This window comes from Lepisosteus oculatus, chromosome 2 (genome assembly GCF_040954835.1).
Source record: "Lepisosteus oculatus isolate fLepOcu1 chromosome 2, fLepOcu1.hap2, whole genome shotgun sequence".
NCBI classification, from domain to species: Eukaryota; Metazoa; Chordata; class Actinopteri; order Semionotiformes; family Lepisosteidae; genus Lepisosteus; species Lepisosteus oculatus.
Window position 1 is genome coordinate 22,235,140 of NC_090697.1, and position 12,726 is coordinate 22,247,865.

General features: G+C 38.8%; 1 protein-coding gene across 7 annotated transcripts in view; it reads right to left on the reverse strand.

Annotated features, from left to right (window-relative positions):
* LOC102694395 (protein EFR3 homolog B) overlaps positions 1 to 12,726 on the reverse strand; it is a 65,782-nt gene that overhangs the window by 21,547 nt on the left and 31,509 nt on the right. For all 7 annotated transcript variants that reach the window (XM_015351829.2, XM_015351821.2, XM_006626075.3 and 4 more), the window contains 5 exons: positions 6,689 to 6,823; positions 5,654 to 5,732; positions 3,769 to 3,904; positions 825 to 986; positions 229 to 340 (listed from right to left, as the gene is read on the reverse strand). In XM_015351829.2, the coding sequence (XP_015207315.1) occupies positions 229 to 340; positions 825 to 986; positions 3,769 to 3,904; positions 5,654 to 5,732; positions 6,689 to 6,823 (624 nt within the window). The remainder of the gene's footprint in view (positions 1 to 228; positions 341 to 824; positions 987 to 3,768; positions 3,905 to 5,653; positions 5,733 to 6,688; positions 6,824 to 12,726) is intronic.

Genomic DNA, 12,726 nt, shown 5'->3' on the forward strand with positions numbered 1-12,726 from the left:
TCGACTGTCATGTCAGTAGCACGTACACCAGAAGAGAAGCACTACAAATACTATGTGTTGTTCCAGCTGTTAATTTAATGAATTAATGCAATATCTTATCATTAACTTGTTACAGCTAAATAACTGTGAGAAGGGTTGTGTGGCAATTTCAGGGTACAGCTTTCGGGTTAAATTGAACTCTGATCGTCATAAGGAGAGTATCATTGGCAATGCAGGAGACTATCTTACCCTGAATTGGCTGAGCCTAGTGAGGGGTGGACACCAGGCACAGGGATCTTCCCCATAATGAACAGCATGACCTCTGATCTCTGGTATGTGGGGAGAGTGTTGGCAAAAGACCCTGAAAAAAAATAGGAAGAGGAGTATGAGAGTTCAGGTACAGTTAACACATGAAAAGCAAAGCAAAAGTCATATATAGTTTAGGCATTATTTTTAATGTGATAAATGAGATCAATGGAGAATACCTCAGAGAAACAGACGAAGGTAAGACCATGATGGGTGCTCACTGAATTAAACTGTAAGCATTCTTCATTTTGGCCTCATGGTTTATACCAAAGTAGTGGTGACATATAAAGAGACTAAGTACCATTGTAATCTCAAAGTCAAAGGCACAGTGATACAATAAAGTGATACAACACTAAATAAATGATCATTTCCCAAGGTTGACAGCTGTTGGCTGGTCTGAATTCGACAACTTTTGTTTAGGCAACCAAAAGGGAGCAGTGACATTGAAAGAGGGACAAAACATAGAAGCTTTAAAAACTTAAAAGGTTTGGGAGTCCATGTACAGTAGTTGAAAAAGAGAAAGTGGTGTGAATTATCACCTATTGTTTTGATGACTGCTTCCTGAAGCTGTCGCTCCTCGTGCTCCTTGATGATTTTGGAGCCAATGTTGACACAAGAGTCATAGGATCCGGTAAGTTCATAGTCAACACTGAGGCGAAGCTGTCGGAGCAGAGTGTTGAACACTTCCAGTACAGTAGGGCCTAGAGATGCACATAAAGAATGAGAATAATTCCTATGTGATTATTATTTTACCTAACCTCTCATTTACCATGAAAGCCCCCTTATTTAGCTTGTGAAGTGGAAGAGGGGAAGAAAACAGGCATTTTCTTAGGTAGGCCACCTTTATATTTATAAAAATGGCAACAGGGCTGTTTAAGAAAGTGTTTTTTTCGTATCCATGGACAGAGCCTTTGTTGAACAGCTCAGCAAGTACCCGCAAGAACACATTGTCTCTTTAATCATCACTTTAATATAATTCCAGCGGTGTGGAATCTGTGGTCCACTGAAAAGCAGTATACCAATCTAGTTTACTAACACTACCACAACAGGAAATCTTATTTTAATGTATTATTTCTTATCCATTCAAGAAATACACTGAGATCTGTCTATGGGGAGCTATATCTAAAGCTGAATGAAAGAGAGCCTGAGCTGATAAAAATATAAACCTTTGGTGCCACCAGTAGTCATAGTGATGTCTATTGCTAGAAATATACTTAATCAGAATAAAAGAGAGAATCAACCATAAATGTAAGCTCAGGCTTGTTTCAACTTTCAGTCAAAGAAACATTTACAGTACATCCCAAAGTAAACAAGGAAACCCAACAATTTATGGAACCATCATACACTCCTTAAATTATTGTGCAAACTCCAAATCCTGGGTTGTAGGCTGGATTTTTTCTGAATTTGAACACACATATTGCTTTTAACTACATTCTATTCAATTGATTTCTCCTTCTTCCCTAATTTAATCATCAAAAACAACTGTCATACAGGTTTGAATTGTATTCTGATATTTCCAAAGGAAATGAGACAAATATTTTGTTTGCATAATTAATTAAAGTTCCCACACTGAGGAAAAAAAATTAAAAGTTTACAAGCCTGTCCACATTCCCATCACAAACCAAAGACAACATGATCATTGCAAACTCAATGTCAGTTCACTACACAACGCAAATCAATTTTAGTGATCAAGGTCCCTCTAGTGGTTATAAGGTGAAGTTGAGCAAAGAACAGAGAACGCATAGATGTACTGTACAGTACATAAAACCATTCTCCTGAAACAGTGGCATCAGCTTTGGTATTATACATCATTTTAAATTGAAAGAGACACGCTATGTACTTCCAGGATGCAGTAAATATATATCCATCATGACCAAGGTATGCAAAGCCAAGACCACATATTACATACTGCCACACAAAACCCACAAAACATTACTGTAAAAGGACTAGTGTGTTTAATCTGGCAATCCAGATCTCTATTAAAACTATGACAGGAGAAACAATACTCACTCTAGCCATGTTAGCATGTTATCCACTGGAGCAATGTTGCTGTTGCTGTTCATATTGTATCTTGACATTCAGATAAAGATCATAATTAGATCATAAAATTAAAAGATCCAGAAGAAGTAGTGGCAACTGATCTCCAGTAGCTTTCTGGCATTTGGGCATTCCCATAAGCAAAAGTACCATAAAGTACCACAAACACCAAAGGGGTTGAGTCTTCCAAGTGTCCTAATACCCTATAGTAATACCCAAGTGTCCATCAATACCACCCACTCTGTTTCCCAGTCAGCTTACAAGTTTTTATCAGCTCTTTTCCCATAGAGTGGTACGTTATAGGAGATATTAAATTAATCTGAAGAAACCAGTATATGGTACTCCTTAGTACTGCAAACACAGGTAAAAATATTAGAAAGGCCAAAAAAGGGGCTTTCCTTAGATGAGCTAAGATATCATAGAATGCAGTTCTTAATGAAGAAATTATGTTAATGTTACAGTACTCCAGGCACACCACAGGCTTATAGGACAGAGAGGAGATGAAGGTAGAAAAAAAAGGTTTACTAAGTAAATTAAAACATGAACATAATTCCTGGAATCCAAGGAGACACCCTTATTAAAGCTACCATAAAGATATTTCATTTTTAGGCCAGGGTTCAGAAAGGGAAGGCTGGGGACCAGAAACAAGGGCTTTATTAGGTCAATTAAGACATTACATTTTAATTCAGGATCCAATATGCTTTTCTATACTTCTGCGCAAGTCATTTGTACTAGCTTCAAAGCAGCTACTGTATATCCCTACTGTATGGAGGTCATTCATTATGAACATAATTTCCAAACTAATGTTTAACTAGTTCTTTAATGTTTTGTATTTGATGTTATCAAATCTGTTTGGTATGTCTCCACTTGTAACATCATATCCAAGCATTCAGGCGGTCTCTTCTATTACGTATCCATATTTGCACAAGAATAAAAGAGGTAAGTCAGCAAAAACTACTAGAGCTTTCTGATACTTCATGTCTTCTAGCTCAGTACAACTCTTTTGATATTTAAAATTAATAATATTGCTACCTCTTTGTAATAACATGTACTTTTCTATGGTAAATGTCATCTGCCAGTAACCTGAACAGACCTAAATAGTGTCTAAGTAGTACTATATGGCTTGCGATTCTGAAAAAGTATGAGTAATCGCACCTACTGTACCTTGTATGTGTATCTGCAATTATGACACATTTACTACTTCTAAAAAAGTCAAAAGCCTTGGGACACCAATCAGTGGTTCTAACACTGCACACCTGTACACGACTAATAAGCTAATTTAAAGTTAAGGTAACTCTTGGCATTTGGTATTGAACTTGATATTAAACAACAGGCTCTGTTTTATAAACAGGAAAGGAAACAGTTCTTAAACCATAAACATCAATTACCTTGGATTTGTGCAGGTTTCAATTTGTTTTAGTCAAGACCAGTGCAGATTTAACTTACCAACAGAGCCACTGGCAGCTATAACTGCTGCTTCTGACAGCACCTCCACAATCCCAGCTCGCACAGTGGCAGAATTCTTGCTGTTTGCATCTAGGTGACCTAGAAGCTGCTGGATGACCAGATGGGAATGCTGGGACTGACAGCCATGAAGACACAGTGAGGGGACGACAGTAGAACAAACAAATGTATATTTTGTATTAACAGTATCATCTACTTTTATAGAAAATATCAAATGTGCACCGAAACTGCTTTATTCTCAACTACACTCAACTACAATTCTAACAGTCTCAGACATTTTGCATTATTCTACACATTTCACTCAATTACAGAATTGCATAAATCCAACTTTACATAAAAGTTATGTGCAGCCTCAGTATTGTTCCGCCTTGCCCTCAGTGCATATCTTCTCTTAGATGTGTGTTCTATGGAATAATTTCCGGTGTGCATTTATACTGTTACCCTTTCAGTCACGGCTGAAAAGAGTTCTAGTGACGTGAAAAGCAAGCCAACTGTAGGAATTAAGTTATGTGAAGTTCTTAATTACAGAGTTTTAGGCCAATATTCTTTGCTAAAATTACAGTTTCATTATTAAAGTACTGTAGCGGTAGTCCATTTTTGTATTAGAAAGTGTGTCATTGAGGGGAGACGTAGAGGCCGGACAGCAGGATTGCAAGTTCGCAGGAGATTGTTGCCCTTAATAATTAACAGGTGTGTGCTGGTGACTGAGAGGGGATGAGAGAGAGAAATAGCAGGTTTGTTAACACTCCATATGGCAAAAGACAGGATGAGGAATTTATAGGGGAAGAGGGAGAAGGTTAGAACAGTCCCAGCACTTCTTTCTTGAGGGGTTTGAAGGCAGAAATAACAATGTAATAGTGAACATTTTCTTTATACGATTGCAGTCCTTTCATAATAATGAAATAAATTATCAAGTGGGAAGTGCAATATTTGAGTGAAAAGCCAAATTACTGAAATTTCGTCTAGTAAAAGGCTAGGCGAAACATAACCTTTACATAATTGAGGAGGTATGTGATCGTTCTTTATGCAGAAACACAATGCTACTGTACATCAATCTACTGAAATTGTACTCAATTTGAATTAAGATTAAAGTTAATCAATAAAAAGCTGTATTTTGTTATACGGAAATTAGGCTTTCAGCTTTATGGATCTGTGGAGAAAGAAAATAATATTCATGGCAAGTAACACCTGACAATGAGGTGATTAGATGTAATTGGTAAACATGATGAATTATACCACATTTCAAAACGGCAGATCATGTATAGTTTACCATGAGCTGTTATAAAGTTTTTGAAAATTCTGATCCATGTGAAATAAGGTTTACTACATAACAAAATTGATTTTTGTGTCACTCAAATTATGCTGTAATAACAACAGATTAAGTTATCATTGTAGAAAACTTTAGCTGAGGCTTTGAGCAAATCATTGGTGCTCAATATACTGCACACTTTGCAACTATTGACTGTATCAAAAAATCTTATTTTTGTTTAAGCAGTGTACTGTATGGCCCTGCACAAACTAATCTCACTAGTTCCTATCAATATTGACAAGAATTTACAAGAATCAAGAACTTTAGGGCTTAAAAACTGAAACACATAATTAAAATATATGTTTGGAAATGATATAAAAACCTATAGGAATTAAAAGACTTCAGATAAGTAAAATAAGTAAAAGACAAAATGAATTAATGAAAACGTATAAAAAGATGATACAATACAGAATAAATATAACAAATTAAAAACTTTTTGTTACAAGGCAAGCATTAGACAAGTATGTTTAATGTTTCTTCAATAAACAGAGCCATGAGGTAAGGGAAATACAGCCAGGGCAAAATGTTAGGAGACACAGAAAAGAACGTTTGGCTCACCTGAATGGAATACATGATGATTTTGAAGCAACGAACAGCGAATGTTTTCCCTTCCCAAAGGGAGTGATTATCAAGGTGCCTTAAAAACACAATGATATTTGTTACTGCACTGTATCAATTCAATAAAGCCAACCATCTCAGTTTTTACTGTATCCACACACCAGACAATGCCCTACAAATGATTTAACAGTACAAAGCAGTAACACAATCACACCTCAAGACTTGCTAGATGGAAAACCCAATCAGACACATGACTCAGAATTTGAGAACTACCCATTCTATGTTCTGGAGGATATTATATCTTGGAATCACTCTGTTTTGAATTGAACAGGAACATCTTTCAATTAAGTTGAAGGAGATTCTAGACAGAGGGCAAAAGACACTTGCTTCCAAAGGGGGATAACTGGTTAAAAGGGGTTAATTGGCTTCTGGGAAAACTGGTCCTAGGAGTGAGTATATTCATGCCTGCGTATGAGTCTGAGTCTCCCCTGGGATGGACTGGTGTCCTGTCCCAAGTAAACCTGGGAGAAGCACTCAGAAATACAATGGATGGATGGATATATGCAATTTGTTTAAAAGGCTCACATGTTTCGGTCCTGGGTAGAAATAATTCTTAGCAACAAAAAATGAGCTATTTATGGATCTGCCAGGAACAGAAAACACTGCTGGGACATCAAATTGTGTAGCGACCTAGGCAAATAAAGACTGCCAGTTTCTGCTCAGATCAGTAAATACCAAAGATCAGGATAGGAGATACACGGAAAGCAATCATCTCTTCTTTTTAACTACATATGATCTTTGACATACAAACACATTAAGTACAGCACAGAGCACAAATATACACCCATGGTACGGACCAACCCTCATCTCTACTCTTCTGGAATTAGGAATACACTCAGTCCTTCTTATGTACGAGGAATTGGGCCCAGACATGACCGAAAGTGCGGATTAGGAGATAGAGGTATACCACACATCCAGCCCTCCTCAGTGCAAGCAACCCCCCCACATCGCTGGTTCCCTCTCTTGTTGACTCACATGAGGACGGGCTTGATGGCATTCTTGATGTTGCCGTAGGCAGCTCTGCCCAGTAGCTCTCTGAAACAGCGCTCAGTCAGTTCAGCTGGACTTTCCTTCTCCTTCTCTGTGGCCTGCAGGGGTGAGGGTGAGCGGCTGTATGTGCATACAAGAGGAAGCAGAATTGCTTTGTTTAAACAGCGATGCTGCAGGTCATTATAAAGAAGGACTAGCTCCGCCACCACATGCATTTCAGGAATTCCATGAAGCAGTGAAATCCAGCTGTTTCCTCTACTGACGTAATAATAAAAACAGTGCCCTCCAGATTTACTGTAGGCTTATCCTTAAGAAATAAGATGAAGTAAGACCAAATCATATCATGTCAAAGAATGATTTCCAGAATGGACAATGTGTCTGTATGAAAAAATTAAAAAATGCAACATTGTTATATTAATAGCATTGCATTGAACATACTGGTCAAAAATAATTTAAGACCAGAAACTTGAGGGTCACTTTTATTCATAACCCTGATGTTAGTATTGTCCTCTGGTGTGGATTACACTTCGTGTAATGTGCTATAAGGAACTTTCTCTTCTGAGGGTCCATCTACCATTCCTTTGGGCAGAAGTGCAATAATTTCTTTAGACTTTTTGCTTGCTTCGGTTCAAACCAAAAATGTTTGATTGCATCACTTCCCTCAACAACAGTTTTGTTACCATGCATAGTTATTAAAGACAGGTTACAAAGTCCATTTCTCACTGTTATATTGTGTTTTGCTTCTTTCATTGAGGTGATGAATACAGTATGTGTTGAAAGCACTGTATATACTATATACATTTTTTTTTTATCTAGATAGTATAAGATAGTCAAAGATATAAGTATGCTTTTTTATAGAAATGAGAAGATCCATTTAGATCAGGGTATATTACATTTTGTTTTATTTAAACCACAGAAGATATAATTAAATTGCTCAGTCTGACTACTGTTAATAGGTTTTAGACTACAAACACTTCTATTTTATAGCTCATTATGCATTATAAGAACTATAAACTCCCTCTCAGCTGCATCATTTATATGTTCTTATACATACTTTCTATTTTTATGCATTATTTATCATGATTTTTTATAGCCTAAGCCCCATGATAAAATCTTATCCTGCAGCTTTATGACTGTTTAATCCTCACTGTTAGCTACCACATTATGCCAAGTTACTGAAAGCATGTCATCTCACTCTAGTCGGTGATGTCTTAAAAATGACGTTACTTACTAAATAATCATTCAGATACAGCCCATCAGTTTACAATTACACGTGCATGGTTTTATATAAAATAGCAGAACCAAAATTCTGGGGAAAAAAGAACTGCAGACATGCTCGGTTAATCGGAAAGACTGACATGCAACTCCTACATGAAAGCAACCAAACCAAAAGCATAAAATCCAAGATCATCCTGAATGTTTTTTTTTTAATTCAATTGTGTTGCTGTATGCATTTCCAGCTATTCAGGACATGTCTTTTGGGACGTCCCTCAGCTAGGTTGTCTTTATAGGTCACACCTGAGCCAAGGTGACACCTTATGTAGAAACTGCTGATGTTACAACACAAAGGCTAAAAAAAGATTTGCACAGGCTTATAAAAAAACAATGTTATTTGTATTACATCAGTACTGATGGAGACAAATGTTCCGTTCTGACAGCTTGTTATGTATTGTTTTTATTGTTTAACATGTTAATAAACCATATTTTATGTATTGTTTAATATTTTTCTTGTGAACTGTTTTGTCTTGCATGTAAAACATTGAAGAGAAAATAAACTAATGCATATTCTTTTTGTTGTGGTGTGTGCATTGTCCTTAGCATAGCCTTTTTTATTCTTAATACTGGAGTTACTGATTCTAATATGTATAATGAGAGAAAATCAAGAAAATAAAGTGGGCTGGTATACTTTTTGAGAGAGATTATTACAGTACATGAATCATGACAGCGGTTATCATATAAAATTAAGACCCTTTCTGCAAGGGCAATACCGTATGTTGTTACAAACGGGGGTTAAGTAAATAGAGAAATAGATAAATAAACAGAGCAGGTTCAATAATCAATAATTAAATACTCATAATCCTCAAACTGTAAAGATTTTGGCAAGTATATACCTGAGCGTTTGATATAATTACACCTGAGTTATGGGTTTTCTGGCACACCTTTGGTAAAAAAAAGTAATAAATCTGGGATGCTGGGTTAAACAAATATCTATTCATAATGACAATGGCACACTAAACAACGCACAACATAAACATACAGAATAGAAGTTACCCTATGTACAAACAAGAAGTCTTGGAGGCCTATGTTCTGAACAGCAAAAAAAAACCCAGACTGCTTCCAAGTATTCAAATCCTCTACAATGCATAACAGGCCAAAAAGAGAAATAAACCTGCCTTCTATACCAAACAGAATATAACCTAGAGTTAAATCTCTCTCTTTATAAACGCAGATGCTACAAAATCAAAAAGAAACCTACAGTATCTCCCTATTCTAAAAGTGTGTGCAATAACCATGAGAAACCCTTTAAACCTAGTGATTCTTTCTACAGAAAGTCAGAGGTTCCTGAAAACAACAGAAGGCCATGCTCTCTTATGCTCTCTTCAAATACTTAACTTGCATTTGGTCTTAAAGGGAGATAGGAACAAGGACCTCCCACCTCTTACTCTCTCCTCCTCTTTCTCTCCCTACCTGCCTGTTTTATATTCTGTTCTTGGACTTCTGATGACCCTCACTCATTTACCCATAACCTAATTAACCAAGATAAACTAGACAATTCCTCTGATAAATTTGTCTCACACCCACATTTAGAAGATTAAAAGACATTTAACAACTTGTGAAAACAAATTATTCAAATAGTAATAGTAAATAAAATATTTCCTTTTCTTTCATACTGAAACATAAGTTTTAAAACTATTGTCTTTTATTTCAAGTTCAAGTTCACGTTTATTTGTAATTCCAGCCATATACAAGTATGCAGTGGAACGAAATATCGTTCCTCCTGGTCTACGGTGCAAATACAGACAGGACACTGACATAGACATTGTAGACAGGATACACATAGTGCAGATTGCAAATAGTGCAAATTACAAGGCAAATACATAATACAATATACACAACACACTGGGGGAATTTAAACCCTGTTTCTGGTATTGGAGTGGAGGGCGAATAGATTCCAGGGTGCTGAGGAGCCTGACAGCCTGTGGGGAAAAAGCCGTTCCAGAGTCTGGTGGAGCTAGACCTTATACTGCGATATCTTTTTCCAGATGGTAGGAGGGCGGGAGTTTATGGGAGTGGTAGGAGGGGTCATCTACTATACTGGAGGCCCTGTGTGAGCAGCGTTTGTGACAGATGACAGAAATGGAAGGGAAGGAGACTCCAATCATGTGTTCAGCTGTTTCCACAACTCGTTGCAGGGTCTTGCGGTCTGAAGCGTTGCAATTCCCAAACCAAACAGTGATCCAGCTGGTCAAGGTGCTCTCAATGGTGCTTCTGTAGCATGTGGTAAGAATGGGCGGGGGAAGGTCTGCCCTCCTCATTCGCCGCAGGAAATAGAGATGCTGTCACAGTCCACTGGAGACTACCACTTCCTTCTACCACATGTTAATAAAGTTTATTGTATTACCCAGGAGGAGGTGGTAGCTCTCAGCCGTGGACTCCCAGAGGTTTCATGACAGTTAAATGAGGTAATTCCTCTCCCCTGTGCTGTGCAGCTTATTCTACGTGTGGTACTTGCTTGCTCGACATCCAACCCCTAGAGGGCGCTCCACTTTTTTCCTGTTCTCTCGGTCAGGAAGTCCAGAATCCAGTTACAGAGAGAGGTGTTGAGGTTCAGCAAGCTTACTTTTTCTATCAGCTTCTGGGGGATGATTGTATTAAATGCTGAACTAAAGTCAATGAAAAGCATTCTTACAGTACATAAGAGTCTTTCTTGTCCAGGTGGGACACGGTCAGGCGAAGGGCATGAAATACAGCATCATCAGTAGACCGGTTGGGGCGGTATGCAAACTGAAGGGGGTCCAGAGGGGTAGGGAGTCTGGACTTTATGGGCTTGTGACTAGCCTCTCGAAGCATTTCATGATAATTGGTGTTATAATTGGAGTGCCACGGGGCAGTAATCATTGAGGCAGGACACGGCTGACTTTTTCGGCACTGGTATAATATTGGTGGATTTGAAGCATACGGGATGACCGCCTGGCACAAGGAGATATTTAAAATATATGTGAGGACGTCAGCTAGCTGTTCTGCACATTCCTTGAGCACGCGACCAGGTATATTATTGGGTCCAGAAGCCTTATGTGGATAAACTTTGGCTAGTGTCCTCCTCACATCAGCTGCGGACAGGCAAAGCACCTGATCATCGGGGGAAGGGAATGTTCATTGCTTCACATTGTGCATAGAAGTTGTTCAGAACATCCAGGAAGGAGGCATCACTGTCACTGACAAGCGGGGTAGTGCTGTAATCAGTAATGGCCTGGATGCCCTGCCACATGGGCCGCGTATCTCTGGTGTTCAGGAAGTGGCCATGGATTTTCCGTGTAAAGGTTCGCTTTGCCTTCCTGATGGCACGGTACAGGTTGGTCCTTGCAGTCATAAGGGCTGCCTTGTCGACTGATCTGAATGCAGCCTCACGGGTTCTTAGCAGTGCATGGACCTCTGCAGTCAGCCATGGCTTCTGGTTGGCCCGTGTGATGATAAATTTAGAGATAGTGACGTCATCTATACACTTGCTGTTGTAGCCAGTCACAGATGCTGCATACTCCTCAAAATTAATAAGATGATCATAGGAAGCAGCCTCCCTGAACATATTCCAATGTGTGTGCTCAAAACAGTCCTGTAATGCTGAGATGGGTCCATCTGGCCATACTCCGGTCTGTTTTGGAACCGGTTTGGCATGTTTGAGCAGCGGTTTGTATGCTGGAATAAAAGTAGACTGGGTGGGGGAGGGGCACAGCTTTGTATGCATCACGGATATTTTTGTAAACTAAGTCCAGTATGTTTTCCCCTCTGGTTGCAAAGTTAACTTATTGATAACATTTAGGAAGAACTGTCTTAAGATCCGCATGGTTGAAGTCGCCAGAAAACAATGATAAAGCTGACAGGATGAGCAGTTTTCAGAAAGCTGATGGTCCCATAAAGGACTCGCAGTGCCTCTTTAGAATTAGCGCTGGGTGGGATATACACCGTCACCGTAAGAACAGTAATAAATTCCCTTGGTAAGTAGGAGGTTTGACACTTAATCGTTATTAATTCTGACGATGAGCAGTGACTGGAGACTACTGCAGCATTTTTGCACCATTCTTTGTTTGTATAAACACACAAACCACCTCCGCAAGACTTACTGGTCACTGAAACTTTCCTGTCCGCAGGGAAGGAAGTCAGTCCATCTAGCTGAATGGCCATATCCAGAATATTGTGATTTAGCCATGTTTCAGTAAAAAATAAAGACGCAGCACTCCATCTCTCGCTGAGTAGCCAGTTGTAATCTTAAGTAATCCAGTTTGTTCTCCAGAGAACGTACTGTACGTTAGAAAGTAGAATTGATGGGAGAGCCAGTCTGTTAGGATTAGCTTAAAGCCTGGCCTGGATTCCAGCCCTGTTGCCTCATTTTTGTTTTCTTTCACACAACTTCTGGCACCTCCTCCCTTGGACAACTGTAACAGGTGGGTCCGCAATTCTGGGACCTGATCCTCACAGTAAGCCAAGGCTACTTAGCTTCTTCATCTTAATACTCGGTGGATAGTCCTTGCATCGTTTTCTAATTTCCAGTAGGGTCAAAACATCGTAGACGTTAGAAAAATTCGGACAAGACACAACATTTAACACTGGAACAACATTTAGCACCGTTTCTTCCAGACCCGGCTCAGCCACTGCGTCTGTGCATGCCACCATCTTGGTTACTCTCAAGAACAACCATAATTGCAATAAAACTGCTAACTAAACAAAACGGTTGGTTTTCTAACACTGACAGAAAACACAACAGAAACTCAGCAGTATCAAGACGATGTGTAAAATAGGGGCGGAGC